This window comes from Alternaria infectoria (assembly GCF_024043175.1).
Source record: "Alternaria infectoria strain BMP 0036 chromosome Unknown scaffold_9, whole genome shotgun sequence".
NCBI classification, from domain to species: domain Eukaryota; kingdom Fungi; phylum Ascomycota; class Dothideomycetes; order Pleosporales; family Pleosporaceae; genus Alternaria; species Alternaria infectoria.
The window spans coordinates 1,038,907-1,060,339 of NW_026250698.1; the positions used below are offsets into that span (position 1 = coordinate 1,038,907).

At 53.9% G+C, this 21,433-nt stretch overlaps 7 protein-coding genes across 7 annotated transcripts; 2 read left to right on the top strand and 5 right to left on the bottom strand.

Annotated features, from left to right (window-relative positions):
• Nucleotides 1-25: 25 nt before the first annotated feature.
• J4E92_006300 (uncharacterized protein) lies at nucleotides 26-1,978 on the bottom strand (the record flags this gene model as incomplete). Its single annotated transcript, XM_051497670.1, has 4 exons — nucleotides 26-937; nucleotides 986-1,414; nucleotides 1,467-1,656; nucleotides 1,800-1,978. 4 exons carry the CDS (start codon nucleotides 1,976-1,978, stop codon nucleotides 26-28), a joined length of 1,710 nt encoding a protein of 569 aa, XP_051352317.1.
• A 3,071-nt stretch (nucleotides 1,979-5,049) lies between these two features.
• Nucleotides 5,050-6,557, bottom strand: J4E92_006301 (uncharacterized protein; the record flags this gene model as incomplete). Its single annotated transcript, XM_051497671.1, has 3 exons — nucleotides 5,050-5,420; nucleotides 5,472-6,273; nucleotides 6,357-6,557. 3 exons carry the CDS (start codon nucleotides 6,555-6,557, stop codon nucleotides 5,050-5,052), a joined length of 1,374 nt encoding a protein of 457 aa, XP_051352318.1.
• A 3,044-nt stretch (nucleotides 6,558-9,601) lies between these two features.
• J4E92_006302 (uncharacterized protein) lies at nucleotides 9,602-10,630 on the top strand (the record flags this gene model as incomplete). Its single annotated transcript, XM_051497672.1, has 1 exon — nucleotides 9,602-10,630. One exon carries the CDS (start codon nucleotides 9,602-9,604, stop codon nucleotides 10,628-10,630), a length of 1,029 nt encoding a protein of 342 aa, XP_051352319.1.
• Nucleotides 10,631-10,846: 216 nt separating this feature from the next.
• J4E92_006303 (uncharacterized protein) lies at nucleotides 10,847-12,076 on the bottom strand (the record flags this gene model as incomplete). The annotated part of the gene is made up of 3 exons (XM_051497673.1): nucleotides 10,847-11,019; nucleotides 11,068-11,557; nucleotides 11,852-12,076. The coding sequence occupies 3 exons, from the start codon at nucleotides 12,074-12,076 to the stop codon at nucleotides 10,847-10,849; spliced, it is 888 nt and encodes a 295-aa protein (XP_051352320.1).
• A 1,700-nt stretch (nucleotides 12,077-13,776) lies between these two features.
• On the bottom strand, nucleotides 13,777-14,970 carry YHM2 (Mitochondrial DNA replication protein yhm2; the record flags this gene model as incomplete). Its single annotated transcript, XM_051497674.1, has 6 exons — nucleotides 13,777-13,831; nucleotides 13,881-14,553; nucleotides 14,604-14,700; nucleotides 14,756-14,774; nucleotides 14,834-14,858; nucleotides 14,910-14,970. 6 exons carry the CDS (start codon nucleotides 14,968-14,970, stop codon nucleotides 13,777-13,779), a joined length of 930 nt encoding a protein of 309 aa, XP_051352321.1.
• Nucleotides 14,971-15,799: 829 nt separating this feature from the next.
• Nucleotides 15,800-17,316, bottom strand: J4E92_006305 (uncharacterized protein; the record flags this gene model as incomplete). The annotated part of the gene is made up of 3 exons (XM_051497675.1): nucleotides 15,800-17,039; nucleotides 17,095-17,159; nucleotides 17,215-17,316. 3 exons carry the CDS (start codon nucleotides 17,314-17,316, stop codon nucleotides 15,800-15,802), a joined length of 1,407 nt encoding a protein of 468 aa, XP_051352322.1.
• A 1,183-nt stretch (nucleotides 17,317-18,499) lies between these two features.
• J4E92_006306 (uncharacterized protein) lies at nucleotides 18,500-20,759 on the top strand (the record flags this gene model as incomplete). The annotated part of the gene is made up of 5 exons (XM_051497676.1): nucleotides 18,500-18,607; nucleotides 18,686-19,031; nucleotides 19,086-20,131; nucleotides 20,180-20,384; nucleotides 20,431-20,759. The coding sequence occupies 5 exons, from the start codon at nucleotides 18,500-18,502 to the stop codon at nucleotides 20,757-20,759; spliced, it is 2,034 nt and encodes a 677-aa protein (XP_051352323.1).
• Nucleotides 20,760-21,433: the final 674 nt, after the last annotated feature.

Here is a 21,433-nt window from a genome sequence, read left to right on the forward strand (position 1 = left end):
AAATCTGCTTCCGCGCCTGCGCGTACTAATGCAATCCACTCTCGCCAGTCTCAGCCATGTGGTTCTGGCATTCGACCATGATCTTGACCATTTGCGAGATTTGCTCTAGGCGGCTGATAACGACCTTGTTGCCATCGACAAAGCCAACGCAGTTGTACTTGACACCAGTCTTGGCCGAGAACTCGCGGACGAGCTCTTGGCCGCGGCGGAGGTTGTGGCGAGGTACGCGGGGGAACAGGTGGTGAACAGCTTGGAACTGCAGACCGCCGTGGAACCAGTCCATCCAGGGTGGGCAATCGACGTCCATGGTTGTGCGCAGTTGGCGTTGAGGGAAAGACTCAGTGGGTCCGAGGTCGGCTGTGGGCATGCCCCAGTGAGAGAGGGTGATTTGTACGTGCAAAACCATGGTAACCATGTGCGAGATGATGACGAAGCCGACACGGATGGGCCATGTGGGAAGGTAGAGCCAGCAGAGAAGGTAGCCGAAGATATACCAGTAGCAGCACATGAAGACGATTTCGACGGGGCGTGTCCACCATGCTGCACCCAATTGAGCTGCTCGGGGTGAGACCAAATGCAACCAGCCGAGGAAGTATAAGTTGAATCTGGCAAAGGCCATGATCGGGTAGTAAAGGTACTTTTGGTAAGGGACAATGACATCGCATGCAGCGTCCCATACAAACTGGAAGTTGTAGAAGGATGATAGAACGGACTTGATGTAAGTAGGAGTGGTGGAGAACAGAGGGATGTTCTGGATATCCGGATCATGCTCCGGCATGTTAGTGATGAGATGGTGGACGTTGTGGCTGGACTTCCACCAGCCGATGCTGAGGCCAGAGCAAAAGTCTGCGATGAAAGCGCCGATGAGGGTGTCGATGACGAAGTTGCCTGTGATTCCACGATGGCCGGCATCATGTGCTGTGAACATGATTTGTTGCTAAATTATATTAGAATGCGTTGATCCAGAAGGAGGGAGAGGACTTACCCAGAAAAGACCAAGGAAGACTGCGGAGGTCATGTACCACTTGGCGTAAAGGAAGCCAGCGAATGCAGCGAAGAGCAGAGCGTATCGAACCGACTCTCTGGCGTATTCTGAGTAGCGGCATTGGTATAGTCCCTCGTCTTTGAACCGTTGGTGCAATTCGCGGTAGCTTTGTATGATGGTATTTTGCGTTTCCACGTCGAGCGAGGGGTTGTCGCGGAGACCTTCTTCGATCTCCCTCTCCTCTTGCTCGATGGCATACTGCTCCCTGTGCCTCTTCTTCTCTTCCGCGGCAGACAAGACTGGTGTCTCAATCTCATCTTCGCTTTGGATAAGAGGTAGCTTTTCGGGGTCGCTTGCAGGCCTGCTACTTGAGCGGTAGACACAAGTATCTGGCTTTCCAATCAACTTCTTGCTGATGATGGCGGCGGCCTTGTTCATGTTAGCGAGGACGGTAAATGCGAACGGGTGGGGGTAGACCCACGGATCCCAGGTCGACGCTCCTCCCGCGACGTGACTTTTCGGACTCTGGCGCCGCGGCCAATCGCTTTCTTTCCGCAAGATTGATGTAGTAGTCCGGCGAGCGGATTGGAGGCTCCATGTTGGCCCAGGGCATCTCGACACGACCGATGCGATGCTTTGTCATCATAAGCAGTGCCTTATTGGTGTGATAGCTGTTGTGAGGTCAGTATTAGGTCAAGCTGGGTTGCTTACTCAACGCTTCCGCAGTATCCGGCGACATGGTGTGGCCGAACTTTGCCTGTTGCGGAAGGGCTGGTAGGGCTGGCGATATTTAGGCTCGTCCCGCATTACATACATATTGATCTCGTCTGTCGCGTCTCTTCCGACCATGTGCAGGATGGCGAGACGACCGCCCGGATGCCTATTGATCCATTCTCCAAGATTCAGGACATAGCCCTCGTGGATTACGATTGGCTCGCCCTCGGCAATCTTTTGCGCGATCTCGGCGGGCGCGATGATTCGGTGTCGCGACATGATGGCTGGGGCTGGTTGTGAGAGGTGAGGGTGGGCGTGTTTGGTTAATCAGCGGGACAGCAGGATATATACGAATGCAGGAGCGGGCGAGCGAGGGCGCTGGCGAACCTGGGTACTTTTTGGGGAGATTTCCCGCCTACGCCGTGCGCACGGTTCGCGGGCCAGGCGAAATCTTGGAGCGTTTGCTTGCGAAGGGGGCGGAGCCGTTTGGTACGTCACTTTGGTGGCACGCATACGCACGCGGGAGTCGGAGGTGCCAGCGAGTGGAAGAGCAACAAAGGAGGCACTCCCAACGGTACCGCACAGTGGGCCCGCCCAAGGCCCTGTAGCTCGCAAATTCACCCGCCATGGAGCCTGCGCTTGCCCTGGAGCGACCAAGCCCCGCGAGACCCTGAGGCCCGCGGGAGATCAATCTCGCAGCGCAGCGTATAGATGGGCCGGCGTGCGCTCGAGAAATAGGAGAGTGGGTAACGGCTTCCTTTGCTCCAGGTGCCCACGGGCCCGCGATAGGCAGGTGCAACGCAGCATCGTCCTCGCAGCGCGCGCCAAGCCCTTGGGAACACGAATCGAAGTCCCGAAGGCCCAGATGATCCCGCATGCGGCCTAGCGCAGCCAGCATCCTGGGGACCTTGGACCCTTTGGACCCTTTTGCGGGAAAGTCGCCCCGCACAGCGAACGCCTCTGACTGGCCATGCGAGCCTGGACGCGACCCGCCAATGCACCGCGGCAGGCAGGAGCGAGGCAGCCAGGGCATCCATCTCGCAGTCGGCCCTGCTGCGCTCCCCACCACCTCGAACCATCGCAGGGCAGGGAGATACTTGTCTGTCACGCCGCAATGCAATCAACGCTATCACCAAACTACAGCGGGTGACACCCTTGGCACAGCCGCCACCGCGTGCTGCACGCCTGTGCACCGGGCAACGGCCTATCTGTCCCGATCGTCTCAAGCGCGTATCCAGTATCCGTAAAAGCAGTTTCAGTCGCCTGCCTAGGTCGTATTGCGTATCGATCCTCATGCGCTATATCCAGACGCTCCACACAGGTACGCCGCGCGTACTCGCAACATTCACCCCGTGCATGTCTAGCACCGCACATCAAACATCGAGCTGCTTTTCCTCCATCACCACTGCCGCTTCCGCGTGCTTTTTGAAGGGCGGACTCGGCCCCTCAGGCACTGTCCAGCTGCCTATACGTGTACGACGGAAGCCATTTCTACTCGCAATGCCCCCGCCCTTCGCTCGCCACTCCCAAACCTCGAAAACATAATCACATCCGAATCACCCACCTCCTGAAAATTCACCGGCAGAATATTATTCATGATACCTATGGTTGCGTCAGCGTGCGCGTCATTAATTATTTCGGGCACCACGAAAAGACCGAACCGCCGTTTTGACCTGCTGGGTCCATCACGCATAACCTGCGTCTGACCAAGTCAGCTTACCGCCGAAGAACCTCAACTATAATGTGTTCCTATATGGTTCCTTGTAGACTTGCGAAGGATGACCAGTTGGCTGCTCGGGCACGAGACTAGGCGCCGAGGCACCAAAATGCAGCCGAATCCTACCATCCTGCATGTTCACGATCACGCGAGGTCTTAGAATCTACTCATGGCAAGTGCTAGCATAGAATTTGCTGAACAATAGCTACCAACTCGGCGCATCTCTTCATGCCCTACACGTCCTTCGACAACGACGACGACGACAGGAGCCACCTGGCAGCGCAGGCATTCGCATCTCGACAGCGGCACTCATAAGCGGAGGCGATGATAAGGATCACCCTGTTGAACCGCTACTCCTGAGATGGTTCACCTGTGTCCTGGGCGTTATGCTGGCCGATCACACAGCGGAACCGCTAGCACAGAACAACGACGTTACGCAATAGGGTCAATAATCCACATTTCAACGAAGGCGGGGAGAGCATTTGCACATGCGTCGCAGGGCATGGCCATGATATGGATGATGCATGCATCCGGAGACGTGGAGGCTGTCAGATCCAGCACTCGAGATCGTTTTGCTACGCATTTGGTTTTTCTTCAACAAAGTTCAAGATGCCGAACGTATAAATGGTACGCCCACGACTAGCCTGGCGAGCTATACTAGCATCCGCAAGCTCTGCCGCTTTATGCGTACTTTCGCGCCATGGTAGCGGCTACGTCAGCGCAATGAGCTCCTGGCAATTCACGAAGTGCACGGCGGGGTAGCTGCGTTGTGGCTGCGCTCAAGCTCATACTGTAGTTGTGCAGTTTTGCGCCTAAGTCAATGTCTTGAAATTTGGAATAACTACCTGATCACGCGTCATATTTGGTGATTTGCAGGAAGAAGGCAACGTAGCCACTGACTACAATGTGAAGACGCGCAAGTATGCGACGAACAAACCCCGTATGACGCTATAGACGATCTTAGTTGATCATAGATGTAACTCGTCCGACCATGAAATAATCTGACCAGACCATCCAGACACTTGGCCTGACCATGGACTAAGCCAGCCTGACCATGCGAATTGTTGAGCTGTCCTCGAAAGTTGAGCTGTCCTTCAAAGCTAAACAGACCTCGGAAGCCGAGCTGACCTAGGACATAGCTCGCCCGACGGCTGAAAGCTCACCCGACTATGACTAGCAGTTCATCCGGCCATGACTAGTAGCTCATCAGACCATGACTAAGACCTAATAGGCTAGGGTCATCCCCGAACGATCGAGACTAAGAGTTCACCCGACCATCGCTAAGAGCTGGGCTGACCTTGACTAGAGCTAAGCTGGCCATGAGTAGAGCTAAGCTGACCATGTGTATGAGTTCATCTGACCATGGAATTGGGACGAGCCAACTAACACCCCAAATTCAATCAACTAATGCACGTGGGCTTCTCGTTCAGAATAGAAGTGGTTGTATCTTCTGTTCTCAACGTGGGACCCACGTGCATACATTGATCGTTGTAGCTTTGGTATATGTGGCGAAATTGTATTACAAGTGTAAAGCTACTTACGAACAACCGCTCAGCCTCCTCATCTTCAGCGTCAAGAATCCAGTCCATCTCCCATCTACCGCATCTCAGTGCCTCCCATCACCACGCCCATCCTACAACTCCTCCTTATCCTCCTCATCGACCTCTGTATCCTTAATAGGATCCTCCTCGGCATCGCGAATAGCCTTGGCAAATTCTTCCGCCTCTTTAGGACTATTCGCAAACAAGTGTTCCCGGACAAGTCTCTGCGGTGTCTCGCCAAGCCACTGGAACAAGCTAAAGTCCTGGTACTTGTCTGTACGGAAGATTTCGAGCACCTCGACGTCCTCATCGTCAGACAGGTTCTCAATGAAGTGGCCCATGTTGCGAGGGATGACGCCTACGTCCCCGGCTTGGAAGTCGAATGTGCGCGCTGTGCCTTTCGCGGCGAAGATTGTCACGCGGGCGCGGCCAGCGATGAAGAAGGACCATTCGTCTGCGTTGGCTGTGGTAAAGAGTTAGTATGGAAGGATGGATGGGTAAGTGAGTGACTTACGGTGCCAATGCATCTCACGGATTGCGCCAGGTTGAATGCTCAAGTGTGCTGCAGCGACAGTCTTGGAGATGGGGAAGTTTGTCGAATCGGTGATGCGAACTTGACCACCAGTCGTGTTGACAGGCTCCTGAGCAAGCATCTTGTGGGTAAACTGAATCTTCGACTTCTTGTATCCCTTACCGCCGCTTGGAACCTCGTCGTCGATGGGACCTGGCTCTGAGCCCTGGAAGATGTACTTTTCCTTCTCGGGGATCGCCTTGAAGACTTCTGGCGAAACGCGGAAGTTCTCACCCAGGACGGACTTGGGTGTCAGTCTCATCCAGTCGGTGAGCAGGAAGGTAGAGTCCTCAGAGAAGTTGCCATCGTCGAACACAAGTAGGAACTCGGTGCCGTTGGGGCTCAGGCCTTGCAACGAGTGAGGGTGGCCAGAGGGGAAGTACCATAGGTCACCCTTCTCTAGGTCATCGACGAAAGAGCCACCTTCAGGATCGAGAGCGGTGATGCGGACCTTGCCTTCGAGGACATATGCCCATTCGGCTTCCTTGTGCCAGTGGAGTTCACGAATGACGCCTTCCTCAAGACGCATGTTCACGCCGGCTAGCTCCTTGCTAGTACCCAGCTCGCGAACAGTCGTCTCGCGCGTCCAGCCACCCTCCTCGATACGAATATGCGAGTCGGCAAAGGACCATCGCATGTTGGGGATCGCGCCATGGTCGGTGCTGGGTGGGCGGACGAGATCTGGGTTTTGTCGTTCGCGCGCTCGGTTGCGAGGCCCTAGAACACTCGCTCCGTCACCATTGCGCTGGAAACTTTGTTAGCATGTTGACCATCATCGAGCTAGATATTCGTCGTTCCGCGGAGGACTGATCTCAATGATGGACTCACGTAGGGTAGTGGCTGAAGCTTGTCGCCTTGTGAATCAATCTTCTTGTCAAATGGATCATTGTTGCCAGGCTTGTACGGATTGAAGACTTTGTTAGGTCCTGCGTGGTGTCGCGCACTGCCAACCAGCGGTTGTTGTTGCTCCAATGGCGCAGCCACGGCACCACATACGCCAAGCGCGACCAATAACGACGGAAGATGCATGACGGCTTCAATTGACCTCAAGTGAAGAAGCTGAAGAGGATCGCGAAGTCGAAAGTTTATTCACCCGGCAGACGACGCCCTTTTGACATGCCGCGTGCATTGCGCGTCCTGCAATGCCGTGTGCCGATGACGACAGTCTAGCCATGATTATTTATGATGCTTGCTTGACACTAAGCAATCAACCATCCACTCCCACGCCATCTCCGCGCATCAATCACCATTTTTCCACGCACCATACCCACCGAAACCGTTTCCCCGCACACCAAACGCATTGCTTGTACATGTACAGCCACATCAGGAAGGTCTTCAAGCCACACGTCCTGAGATATCCTGCAATTGCCGCAGCGGGCGTCGAAAGCTTAACTGAAGCTTGAGTCGAAGTGCCTGTCGATCTGCACGCTGGCTCGCGTCTTCCCGGTTCTGCTGACGCGATTATCTGCACCCCGCCCCAACTGACATAACTACCGGTCCTCGCAGCCCTCCCAATATACGACTACACGATCTCCTCCCACGCGTGCAATCATGAGCAGCGTAACGCGCAGAGACGCCACGCGCAGCGGCGCAGACGAGGAAACGCCGCTTCTCGGCCGAAATGGACCAGCCGGCGGCAAATCGGACAGCAAGGGGACTATGCAGCGGCTCAAACGGCACATGAATGCCGATGTTACGAAGAACTGGGCAGATCTTGTTTTGCTGTGGTGCTACATTGTTACTGGGCTATTGGATAGCTCGGCTGTTTTCATATGGGGCTCTTTCGTGAGCATGCAGACGGGTGAGTAAGAGCGACATCTCTCTTGGACTAGATGCTTACTCAACATACAGGTAACACCGTCTATCTTGGCTTAGGCATTGTCGCACCTTCTGAGGGCATTCGCTGGATCAAGGCATTGACATCCATCGTCGCGTTCTGTGCTGGCTCGTTCTGCTTCGCGCGCTTTCATCGCTACTTCTCACCTGCCAAGAGATGGGTGCTCATCGTATCCTACATGTTCCAGACGCTACTCATTGCTGTCGCTGCATTGATCGCTACTGTCGGGAAAGACACCAAGGAAGGTCTTCATTGGCAGATGATTGTTCCGCTCGCTTCAGTCGCTTTCCAATCCAGTGGACAGGCAGTCACGTCACGCGCCCTGAAGTACAACGGTCTGACCAGTGTCGTGCTTACGAGCAACTACTGCGACCTCTTTTCTGACCCTCAGCTGTTCAAGATTTCGAACGTGGAGCGCAACAGGAGGATCGCTGCACCCGCTATGCTGCTGTTGGGAGCCTGCATTGGCGGATTGTACGCTCACAGCAGTGTAGGTCTTGCAGGTGCCTTGTGGACTGCTTGTGGGCTGAAGCTCTTGGCTGTCTTCGCGTGGGTCTTTTGGAAGTCGGAAGTCATTGTGGAAGAATGAAATGTCGCTGCGACAAGAAAATCTGGTCGTCCTATAGAGGCCGTCCTGTTGGTCTCAGTCAGCCACACCCAACCATGGTACCACCGTCGCAACAAAACCTACTCTATATTATTTTTTATGCTGCCCACAGCCGTTTCCAAACATTACTCATCCATCTTTTGGACTTACATCTCGATAATTACCTCTGCCCGAAAACAACCCGTGTCTTCAATACAAGATGAAGCCCAACAGACAGGGTGTTTATGGCTTCGTCAAGAACCGCGATGTGCAGCCACTGCTCAAGTCGGAACTTCGAGGCCTTGCTAGCATCCAAGACCGCCTTGCTGAAGCCACGGTGGTAGCATTCGATATAGAAGGGGTCCACCAGCGTGGTTCAGAGGCGAGTGAGCTTGGAGTCGCGGTACTACGACCGAGTTCGAAGCCACTTCGCTTCTTCTCGTCTATGTATCACTTCTACAATCAGAACGAGATCGAGGCATTTACCATTCGCATTCAAGAACGGCGATACGGACCTGCTGTTGGAACCATGACCGACGAGACCAAGGAGACTGCTGGCGCAAGACTGTACAAGCTCTTGTCCTCCATCCAAGGCGAACTTATATTGGTTGGTTTTGGCATGACGAGGGAATTCAAATGGATCAGCGATGAGTTTCCGGCCATCGCAGCATTGTTCACTTCTTGGTGCGATGTACAAGAGCTTGTCAGCGATTACTACAAGAGCATGACCGCCGAACCCGACAAATTACTCATTCAATATCGTCAGCCCAGTCTAGATCGAGTCATGAAAGCTCTGAAAATAATTGGATGGCGCTCCAGGCATCAGAAACATGGGGCCGCTGCCGATGCCGTCAAATTTCTGGCTGTTCTTTCCGCACTCTTTTCTGGAAGGGTTTTGCATGACATACCCAAACCAAGCATTGGCCGCTTATCACGTCTCCCACACAAGAAGTATGATGAATATAGTGGGAAACGAAATGCGCGTATTACCGCGTGGGATGGAAGTAAACTGCCTTTGCAAACACCAAACGGTTTAGCGGATTTCTGCGCTCACCATCATGGGTTATTTGCTGTGGCCCTCGATGCAATTGATGTAAACTTGGCAAGAGACAGAAAAAGGATATGGTGGGTATCGTTTCTAACACAAGACGCGCTCGACGAGTTCATTGCCAAAGTGCATGGGTCGCTTTACGAGGGAGTGAAACTGTTCGTTACATCAATGGCTCCACCAAACAAGTATCTAGCCGCCAAAAGGTCGAATCAAATGCCTTGGAAACAGCCGAGAACCGTCAGTAGGTACGATGGCGATGATCTGATAGCAGCTTTCGAGTAAGTCAAGGAACCGACATCGACTCGGATACATTCGGGCTAACGTTTATAGCATACTCAGCACCACAGGTGAATATGAAGAAGAGGCACAAAACCAGTAATATGCGCCTATAACAACGAACTAAGTCCTGGAGTCACATACCGTTACCGATGCGTTTGCTACCTCGCGTACTATCTCCGCAACTCGGACAAACGCTCACCTGGCTCCGCGACACCGACGCAAACAGTTCTGCCGTTGGCTGCCTACAGCCTTCCGGTTCTGATACCGCTCCAACACACAAGCACAACACTCACCAAAACTTGCAATCTTAACCGCGAAGGATGGCGCTCGAATCGCTGAAGAGGTCCTTCGGGACTATGATGAGTATTAAGAAGAAGAAAGAGCCATCCGAAGATTCTATCATGACAACCGACTCTCCCGGTCAAAGCTTTGGCAGCCTAAGCTCGTGCGCCATGTCCATTGATAGCGAAGACGCTCCACAAGACAGCGGCGTCGACATCAAAAGTCCACCAGTACCGCCTCCCAACACCCAGTCGGATCAGTATAACGACACCGACACTGTAAATCTGCACATCAACCCCAACCCTATCAAGACGACAACCCAAACGCCCGCCACTACCCCAACATTCACCGGCCTCCCTCCCACCATCCGCGCACTAATCTGGTCCTACGCCGCTCCCGCCCCGCGAACCCGTTTCCTCGAACTCCACACTTACAACACCATTGACCACATCCCACGTCTCCGCTACATTCCCCCACTCCCACCGCTCTTCTCCACCAACCAAGAAGCCAGAAACTTTAGTATCTCACATGAAGGTGGGGAGCTCGTTCATTTCACTTCGGAGAACTTTACCGCTTTATTCTCCTTCCACGGCCGGAAGATCGGCGGAGAAGAACAGGAAAAGAAGTTTTACTTCAACTTTGACAGGAACATTATCTGGTTGAGTGCGAGATTCACAGCTGCGTGCAATACCACCGAGACAGTTCGTCTGCAAACACTGTCTTCTATCCTGCCGCAGGCCAGTCTATCCCGTATCCAACGCCTCGTCATCTCATACTCGGGCCTGGACTCGTATGCGCTTATCGGTCCTTATCTACGCCCATTTGCGCATCTTGAGACGCTGTATCTATGTATGAACGATGCGCGCATCAAGGAGAATGTGAAACGGTTGCTCAAGAAAGGTGACCCAGCTGGTGGCGTGACGGCGGACAAACTGAAGAGCATGATTGAGCAGACTGAAGCTGACGAGACGGACGACGATGAGGAAAGCGAGGATTTGACAACGGAGAGGTTGGCGGTTAGAGCGAGGAGAAGGGTGCTAGAAGTGTATCTGAGGCTAGAAGAATAGCGGCCGTATTGTGATCTTGATTTGGCTCCACAAGGGCATTGGATGATACCCAGTGGGTAGATTACGTAGCATGTGCTCATACAATCGATACCAGAGACTCATACAAGCAAAAAACCGAACAAGCCTGGAGCCTGCATTGACGTTAGGTCACCTATTTTGCATGTTTCCATGTTGATGTAGGCTGCAGACCTGTTTAGATTCCCCTAGGTTGAGGTGCTAAACGACCATATCACCCAAGCTTGGCGACTCGCCCATCCTGCGCTTTGACAACTCAAAGCTCAATACAGTATGATCCATGTAGTACATCATCAAGCGCCATCGGCGAGGCTGGAGCGAGAGCAAGCCCCGTTGATCCGGTACTTCGATATTTTCTGAAGTGTCAAACATGCCTGTATACCTGTGAGTGATACACACGAGAGTACTCATCATTGCCTTACCTTGTACAGGCGCGACAGCCACACCAAGCAGTCGTTCGTTCGGCCCTCCCGCTATCTCCGTCTCATTGCCCGACCGGAACGGCAGAAGGTATTCAAGTTTGAAGCCATACCGTGGATCACCAGTGTTCTGGTCTCTAGTGTAGTATAGACTAAAGACGCCGACACGACCGGCCGGAGATCCGACTATGAAGATGCCCAGCTCGGGTATCTGGGAGAAGAAGCAGTGTCGGTCGCAAGACATGAGGGAGTCTACCCATCGGCCTGGATGTAGCGGTCGTCTTATCGCGACGATGGGATTGAGAGGCACATTGAGTGATGTTGCGGAAAGGCCTTGGATGAGGAATATGTCCTCTTTGGTGAAGATTAAGAATGGGCCACCCATCTGTTCTGCGATAGGCCTTAAGTCATCAATCAGGCGATACGGCGCTCTGTTAGGGCTGCGCAATGTTCCGGGCCGAATAGAAGACAACAGCGTCTCACTTATACCAAACTGCGCTGTGTGTTAGTCTCCTAACGTGTCTTTAACTCTAAAAATGAACGAAGAGGAGATTTGTTCCTCGTAATGCTGCACCTTATACAAGAAACAGCAGAACAGGTCTAGAGCCTACATCGACGCTGCGTCACCTATCTTGTAGGTTTTTATGTTGATGTAGGCTGCAGGCCTGTTTAGGTTTTTTCTTGGTTGACGTGGCTATACCCTCTGGCTACGCCCTGATTGGATGCAGCCGACAAAAGATTGCTTTATATGCCATATTGCAAAAGATACAGTAGAGACTACACTTACGGATTGAGCCAACTCCTCAAACGTCATCCCGAGAAGCTGGTGATTCGGATCAATATCTTCTTCGTCGTTATCTGTCTCGTTCGCTTCGCTGACTACTTCGATTTCTTCGTCATCTGTACTGTCCTCTTCGTCGTCTGTGTCGGGATGATATTGATAAGAGGTGGTTTCGGAAACTTTGAAACGTTTCTTCTGATCGGAGACATCTAGGAAGTCGCTTGCAGTCATGTCTTCGTCCAACGGTAACTCGTATGCGGATCGCGTGTCCAACGCTATAGTACCCCAGGCTCCGTGGAGAACATTTTGCGCGCCCGGACAGTCGCACAGGAATCTGTGAGATATGTAACGAGGCGGCTTCGAGAGATCGCTTGCGCTTGCGCACCAGCCTAACTGGAATGTAGCCACCTCCTGCTTGGTGTACAAGTCCCACATCGATGTCTTGCCATCAATGCAGCTGCTCAAAAGCCAGCGACCGGAGTCACCGTAGAACGATACTGCGGGAACATTATTCGTCGCCTGAAGGGTAAAGACATTGTTCTCTCTTCTGCTGTGTGGGAAATCAAGGTTGGTATCGTGGTCTGAGACTTCCAATCCGTTATCGGAAGCGAGCGCAAATGCGATTATCGTTATCTGATGAGTGTTCTGTTGAGGTCAGAGGGGTAGAATGTATGTGAGGATCAAAGATTGTCATTACCGCACTGATCGCAATCATGCGAGTCCTGCGCTGTACAGCCAAGCCCCAAGCACTTCTGCCGACATTGGAGCGAAGAAACACATGGACACCGTCCTCGTCAGCAGGCTCCTGCACGTTGGTGCGCCGTTCCAACGCTCGGTGGATCTCTCGAGTTCGATATATAATAACGTCGCCATCGTCGCAGGCGAGCATGAGCATCTCTTCGTTGCCGATATAGTCGACCAAGATGCGACAGATAGAGTGAGGATTTGACGGATCAATTCCATACCCACGAGTGCCAGTTCTTGGCGGGTGCAGCACAAGTTCAGGCTTATCAGATAAACTCTGGTCGGGGAAGCTTGGTTGATAGACATGAAGCTCATCGACAGAGGCAAGAAAGTAGAGGTTATGTTGATGCGAAAGGCCCGTCAAGTCGCAACGCCAATCTCGCAAATCTGGCGGCGCGACACCATCGGCGAACTACTCCTGGTCAGCGGCAATCTCAGAAATTAGAATATCATTGGGGCGGCAGATTCTGAATGTGAATTGTGTAGTTGTGTTGCGCTTTAGCGTCACGGTAGACTCTCGCCATGCTCACAGCGACTCAGTAGGACGTGGGCACGCATGCAACTCACCCGTTTTTCTCCGCGGTGATCACCCGTTGGTATACAGGCGATATGTGAGGACATGGTGAATACCGCATTCTTGCTCGAAAGGTGGTATTAATGGTGCGAAGTTTGTGTCGGAGAGAGAGCTTGTGGTGGTTGGTTGTGACGTGAGCTAGCGCCATCCTACCAAGGTAGGTACGGCCCGCGGCTGGACGTGTACCACGTGCTAGTGCATTCACCATTGTACCCCATACAAGGGAAAAACACCCTAGAGCCTACGTTGTCGTTGGGACACCTACTTTGCATGTTTTTATCTTAATGTAGACTCTAGGGTGTTTATTTTTCGCCTTGTATAAGTTGACTGCTCAAGTATAAGAAGAAGAAGCGGGCACGGAAAATAAGTCGGTTATGGAAAACGGGTTATACTCAACACACAGTTCGTGGTATGGAGCAGCGGTTGAAAATAGGCCTCAATGTCACGAGACTTGCAGCCTGTTCGGTATTATAATCTTATAGCGCTATGAACGTCATAGTTATATATGTCTCTAGTCATGCTTTCTCGTCCCAAGACCACGGCCGATGCCAGACCACTTGCATAGATCTTTCATAGAACATCAACCCCGTTAGATCCAGTATCCGAACGCCGTCTAATGCTTTGCGGTGACCTTGTCGCCAGTGAGCTTCTCAACCGCCTCCTTGGCACTAGATATTCGTTAGCAGAGGTTTAAAGAGCGACATCGCCAAAACTTACACATCGCCCAGAGCAACCATGCAGACCGTCTGCCAAACGCCAAGACCGATTCTAGGAGTAACGCCACGGTAAAGACCCTTGATACCGTTGTTCGAGTAGATGTACTTGAACGCAGATGCAACATTCAGGTTCTTGGGGCGGTTGGGGTCAACAGTCTTGGACTGAAGCTCCACGCGGATAACCTCAATGGGCTGGTTCCACGCACTCAAACCACCACCGAGAGCCGAAGCGGTGATCTTCTCAATCACGCTGAGCTTCTCGCCGTGCTGCTTGTCCATAACCTTGCGAATACCGGTTTCCGCAACACGAGACAGACCGAAGCGGGATCCCCAGTTGGTGACCTGGCGCACCGCGACGGCGTTGACACCACGGTTGATACCGCGGAGACCCTCCGCGCGCCAGATGCCCATGAATGTCTCGAGCGTACCCGGAGGCTTCGCACCGGTGGCTGCGACCTTGTGCTTTGTAATCTCGACCGTCTTCATGCAAGTGCAGAAACCCATGGTGGCATAGGCTTGAGCGAGACCACCCGTCATACCACCAGAGATACCGGCGAGGAAGTCGGGGGCGCCGAATGACTTGGCGTAGTATTCGGCTTCGGAAGCGACGAAGAGAAGGACGGCTCCTTTGGTGGAGGCTTCGATCCAGGCCCATGGAATGAGACCCTGGTAGACTGTTCGATGATTAGTGGGATTGTCTGGAAACTGTAGAATGCATACTGACATCCAAGAACACCTCCACGCGCCCAGATGCGACCAATGGCTCCCGAGAAGCCTTCAGACCTGTTGGCAGCCATGGTAGTCTTGACGACCTCCAACGGCTATCATCGGTCGTTAGTGTGCTTCCGGCGAAGTTTGTTGCCTGAAGTTGCATACCTGTCCCAGAGTTGTCACTCTGTCATCTTCAGTCAGCTTCAATTGCGATCTTGGTGGTGAAGTGGGATGTTTACTTACTCAAACATGTTGAGACCAGCACCAACTGCGCCTACAGTCAGCACACATTCCACTCTCTATCAGCACGCAAACTCACGCAACAGATTGCTAAACTTGACCGGCTTCTTCTCGAGCGATGGCGGGCCGTTCCTCGCCATGCTGGGGACGCCCGTCGCAGGTGTGGAGCTCATTCTCTGGGATTCTCTTGTCGAAGATATGCGGCCTGACCAAGGCAAAAGGGTGCTCCGTCGCAAATGTGAGTAGTATCAAGTGTGTGAGCAAAGCGAGGAAAGGGATGCATAGAAAAACGGTATAAGCTTGCGAGGTGGTCTGTGTTGCTGGTTGACCGCCGTCCGGGCGCGCTATAATTGGGGTTGTCCCTGAGGCTATCGGCCACTTGGCGGAAGGGCCATGTCCCGCAGCTGCTTCCCATCCGCGGCCATGTACCGGGCGAGGGGTCTAGCATTGCTTTTGCCTCCAAGTACTCTCCGACACTCACTTTCTACTACAAGTATGCTCAGGTTTGCTTTTGCGATTCCATGTACAGCTATGTAGTACACCACCTGAACAGCGAATTGTTGGGTCGGATTGGCGTCGGGTCGCACTGGAGAGCTCAACGATCCGCATCGGTTCCCCATCGCTCAACGAAAGCTACCCACGCTCCGAATATCCCGGTTACTTATCTCACCGTTCGTTGCTTTTTGCGCCGATGCGATTGGGCCAATCTCATACACCTGAAAATGACCCGAAGGCACTCACCACGGTTTCATCGCAACAGACACATAGTATGAACTTCATGGAGCGTAGATTTCTGATCATCAAGACGTGAGAATACAGCAATTCGTTCACTAAAATGTAGTGATGTAGCGCCGTAACGCTCCCATTCCCTATCCTTACATTGCAATTCTACACAGGACAAGGTATCTCTGAATGTTAAACAAATTCCTCCACATTCTCCTGGCCGTAGAGCACGTTGCAGTAACGCGCTTACAACTTAGCACCAACCAACTTGGCGTAAGCCTCAGTGCTGAAAGACTTGGGCCTCTCGATGGGGGCACCGACGGCACGGTCAATGATGAGCTGGGGAAGGACACCGAGCGCACGGGATACACCGAAGAGGACGGTGTAGTAGTTCTGCTCAGTGAGACCGTAGTACTGGAGGAGAACACCGGAGTGGGCGTCGACGTTGGGGTAGGGGTTCTTGGTCTTGCCGTGCTCGGTGAGAACACCGGGGGCAATCTTGTAGACCTGGCTGACGAGCTTGAACATTGGGTCGTCGGGAAGGTGCTTCTGGGCGAACTCGCGCTGGGAAACGTAGCGGGGGTCGGTCTTGCGGAGGACGGCGTGGCCGTAACCGGGAACGACTTGGCCAGCCTTGAGGGTGGACCACAGGTAGTCCTTGATGGCCTGGTCGCTGAGGTCGTTGCCAATAGCCTTCTTCATCTTCTGGAGCCAGACAAGGACTTCCTGGTTGGCCAGTCCGTGGAGAGGACCAGCAAGACCGTTCAGACCAGCAGCCAGGGACAGGTAGGGAGAGCTGAGAGCGGAACCAACCAAGTGGGTGGTGTGGGCGCTGACGTTTCCACCCTCGTGGTCGGTGTGGATGGTGAGGTACAGGCGCATCAGCTCAACGAAGTCCTTGTTCTCGGAGAAACCGAGCTGGTTGGCCAAGTTGAAGGAGTAGTCCTTGTCCTTCTGGATGGGAGCAACCTTGCCGTCCTTGTAGATGTTGCGGTAGATCTTGGCGGCGAGGGTGGGGAGCTTCGCGATGAGGTCCATGGCGTCCTCAAAGGTGTGCTCCCAGTACTGCGACTTGTGCATGCCCTTGGCGTAGGCCTTGGCGAAGTTGGACTCGTGCTCGAGAGCAGTGACGGCGAGAGAGAACTGGGCCATGGGGTGGAGGTCGCTGGGGCAGCGGTCGATGAGCTCTTCGACGAACTTGGGGACGTCGGAGCGGGCAGCCCACTCAGCGGAGAGGTCGCGGACCTGCTGCTCGGAGGGGACCTCGCCGGTGAGGAGGAGCCAGAAGAGACCTTCGGGGAGAGGCTCCTGGCCGCCGGGGGCCTTGGGGAGGAGCTCCTGGCATTCGGGGATGGTCTTGCCGCGGAAACGGATACCCTCCTCAGAGTCGAGGACGGATCCCTCCCAGACGAGCGACTTGATGCCACGGGCACCACCGTAGACCTGGTCGAGAGTGACCTCGCCGACAACAGTGTTGCCGTGCTCCCTGGGATATGATGTCAGCGGTGCACTGGGGTGGGCGCGGGGCCGGCAGCACGTACTTGCGGAGCTTCTTGATCTTCTCGATCTCGCCGGGCAGCTTGTTGGCGAAGGTCTCCTTCAGCGACTGCAATTGGCCTGGTTAGCGCGTGTCTTGGCCTCTCGAGAGAGAAGTGGCATACCTGAGTCTTGCCGGTGGAGTAGCAGCGGAGGCCATTGAAGGCTGTGGTCCGCAGAGGGGCGGCGGCGCGGAGAGCGCTCGACAGTCGTAGAGCAGAAGCCATGGTAGTGATGTGTGAGGAAGGACAAGAGGGCGGGCGGATGGGGGGGAGTTAAAAGGCTTCGATCGGGACGATGCGAGAAAATATCGGTGGAGCTCGCACGGTCGTCATGGTCGCGCAACCTTGCAGCGAAAGGAATGCTACCCGCGCGGGCAACGTTCGGAAGTCCCTCAGTTCCGGTGCTGTGGAGGGCCAATGGAGTCGAGTGAAGCGTAGTCTCGCACGAGGCTTCTATTTGGCGGAAAGAACAATTCGTGCTGCCGGCATGTTCTAGTCATGTTCATGTTCATGGTCAATTTCACTTCTTCGCAGACAGGTACGCAGCCGCTACTGCCGGTTTCCGAGCATACAGGCCATAGTATGGAGTGCTAAGCTTGGGACGTGTAACAGGTCATGCAATCGCCTCGGCACAGTCTTGGTGCTTGCTGGAGCGGGTAGAGAGTATGTCAAAACGGCGGTGCTCGTATGCAAGGCACAGTCTCTGCTGTGGGCCACGCAGCTCTGAGGCCACATGTACAGAAAAGCTGAGCGATCGCTGGGTCAACAAATGCAGGGCTCCAGATGCTGCAAGCGTCGGGCCAGCACCTGGGCAAGCTTGCCAGGCCTTGCCAGTCCGGGCTGGGGTGGATCGTCTCCATCATGTCGTCACGTGTCAACCGCTAGCGCTGTTTTCTCAAACTCGGCACCAAGCACGCACCCAGCCATCCCTCTCTCTGTCTGGACTCATCACACGGGTCTTACTCACCTGCCGCTGCGCCCTTGACGTAGACCAGCCCCAACTCTGGCGACCTATTCCGCTGCTTCTTTGAACTCTGGCTCGCTGCGACGCTCGCACTTCGTAGTGAAGAAGACGCCTCGCGCATTCCAATCTCAGCGCGCCGTCGCATCCTAGATTGAATCGCACCACAGCTCGCTCCCTACACACCTCACCACACACGTCAGCGCAATCCCCACACTGCGCATTGCATCTCGCGCGCAGCTCGCTCAACTGCACCTTTCTTCTACAGTCATCGTACTACCTAGATCTGCCCGCTTCGGCTGTCTCTGGCGAGCTCGAGTAAAGTGCTTGCGCGTTTGCCATCTCGCTTCTCTCACCTCGCGCTCCACCCATAGCGCGCTGTTACCGCCACTTCTTTTCCTTTCGCATCAAGTTTGACCTGGTCCGTTGAACCTAATCATGGCAGCCATGGAAGAACTAGGCACGCAACTGCAGTCATTACAGGCCCTCAAGCCGCCGGGAGTCACGCCCACCAAGATCAAAGCTATCACGCAGCTGTGCGTCGACAACATTCAGGTATGCCAGTCGCCAGGATCTCCTACACATCTTCCGTGCACATGGGACCTCGTACTAAGTATCTGCCTTCACTTATAGTCTCACTCCGTAATCGTCCAGAAGATCGCCCAGCAGCTCCAGAACAGCGTCGCCACACACAAGCTTGGAGTACTATACGTCGTAGATGCAGTCGCCCGCCAATGGGTTGAGAGGGCTAAGCAGGCTGGCCAGGCTGTGTCAAAGAATGCGGCGCAAGGAACCTATGCTTCGGGTGTGCAGATGATGCGAGACGTGCTTCCGGCCATGATGCACAATTTGATTCAGTCAGCACCAGAGACACAAAAAGAGAAAATCTCGAAACTCCTAGACATTTGGGAGCGCGGTCAGACCTTTCCACACGACATGCTCGCCGGCTTCAAGCAGCAGCTGAATGGAGGCCAAAACAGTAGGTCAAGACTCGTCTTTCAGGCGCCATCTAGCTAACCCGTAGTCAACGTAGATGCACCAGCACCTCCAGAGCCACCTAAGAGTAACGGCACAGTACCAGTATTCAACGGGCACACTAACCAACAGCCAACACCCCCTGTAGCTCTGCCACAACCTCCACAAGACCCGGGTGCTCTTTTCGCTGCGCTCGCTGGCGTCGGTCAGCAGAATGGGCAAACTAACCCTCCACCTGCAGCAGCTTCTGCGTTTCCTTTTCAACAGAGCATGGTACCGCCACCACCCCCTGGCTTCGTGCCTCCGCCACCTGCTGGAGCAATGGGGCAGCCTAACATGCCTGTTCCCCCCGCTGGTACGAATGAGATCGTGACTCAGATTCTAAAGGCTATGAGCGCTGGCTCCATCCAACCCGACCAAGCAATACAGGCACTGAATACGTTGGCTATGGCCCAGAATGGCGGAATGCCTATGCCACCAATGCAGCTCCCGGCTGTTGCGCAGACACCGCCACAGGTTCAGCCCGCTGCGCAGAACGGTAACCAGGGAGACAGATATGACCTGAACGACAGTAGAATGCGCGACCGTAGCAGATCGCCCGACTATCAACGTCGACGATCGCCCGTGCCTAGATCTCCACCAAACCCAAATCGGCGGGAAAGTCCGACATATGGTACTTACGACCCCAATGCAGGTCCCGAGGGCAATGCACAACGCTTTGAGCGAGGTGAGCGCGGTCGTGGTCGTGGTAAACAGAGGGGTGGTCGTAATGATCGTAATGAGTATCGCCAGCGGTCACCGCCGCGACGACAGCCGAGCCCGCCTAGGGCAGCGTATGGCCAGTCGAAGTATATCGAGTGGGATGAAACTTTGCCGCGCGATCACATCAGAGTCCTCAGCCGTACATTATTCGTAGGTGGTGCTGGCGGAACTGAAGGTGAGATCCGAAGCATATTCGCTCGTTTTGGTAGAGTCCAAACATGTATTGTCAACCAGGATAAGCGACACGCTTTCGTCAAGATGTTGACCCGTCCGGATGCCGTTGCCGCCAAGCAAGGTATGGACACCCTCCAGGATCCCGCTGCACAGTCCAAAGCGCGCCAGGTAAGATAGTCGTTCCTGATGCCTACTTTCCTTTACTAACAGTACTAGACCCGATGGGGTGTCGGCTTTGGGCCCCGTGACTGCAGTGATTACACCACTGGCATTAGTGTAGTTCCCATCTCTCGTCTTACAGATGCTGATCGCAAGTGGGCTTTGACCGCTGAGCATGGTGGAACAGGTGGTCGGCCACTAGAGGGAGGTATGGTGATCGAGGAGCCGGACATCGAGATAGGTGCAGGTGTTTCCTCAAAGGGTATGTACATCCATGACTTGCTCATTACACGACTAACACAACCTAGCCATCAGCCGACGGGTACCAACTGACGTACCTCGCGGAGGTCGTGGAGGCTTCGGCAACCGAGGTGACTTCAACGCACGTGGAGACCATGGTGGACGTGGTAACTTCAACCAACGAAATGACTTCAATGAGCGTGCAGACTTCGGTCGCAACGAGTTCGCTGGTAACGGTGGTCGCGGTGGTTTTGACAACAATGGCCCGGCCAAGTTCCGCAAGCAAGATCATCGTCCCGTCAACGACCCACGTCACATCTCGCCCCGACCTGAACAAGGTGTTGCCGTCCCGCCTGCTGTCCCTGGCTTCGGATTCCAGCTCCCAGGATTCTCATGACTCCCACAGGGGTAACTCGCTTCTCCCACATCGGATGCGCCGACCCCTTGACCTAAATTACTTTCCTGTACACAACAGTTTTTGATCGACTAGTCTCGACATGGCAGGTTTCCAATGCTGGTCTTTCCGGATTTCATCCTTTACATATACGTTATAGTCTTTCCTGAAATGGTGGTAAGGCACAATCGTGGTGGACAGTCTGCTTTACTTGTCAAAAGCATTGCGAGGCGTTGTGGCTGCGAATGCGAGTCAGCCGATCCGGCACTGGCATACGCCAGGGAACGATGGGTTCCAAAAGATTTTCTAGTCTGGTTAGTCAGATGTACGATTACGGTGATTCCAAATCACGCTTCGGCGGTATATCTTTAGTACTACTTAGCTGCACTACCTGATCTGGCCTCGTAATGAAAAATCTGGTTCTACAATTGCTCACTTTCCATTTGAAGAATCAACGAACCTGATGAGCAGGGGGAACGTTGAGACAGGCGCTTCGACGATAGCTGCACTCCAGCCAGATCGCTGTAGGTGATGAAACAACAAACGCGCACAGTGGATACCAGGGCGAATCTTCTATTATTTGTAGTAATACAGCAATATCTCATCGGAATGATTTTGTGGCTACAGCGCTGATGCGATAGATCGGTTCAAGCCAAGAAACCGAGTCCTGGCAACGA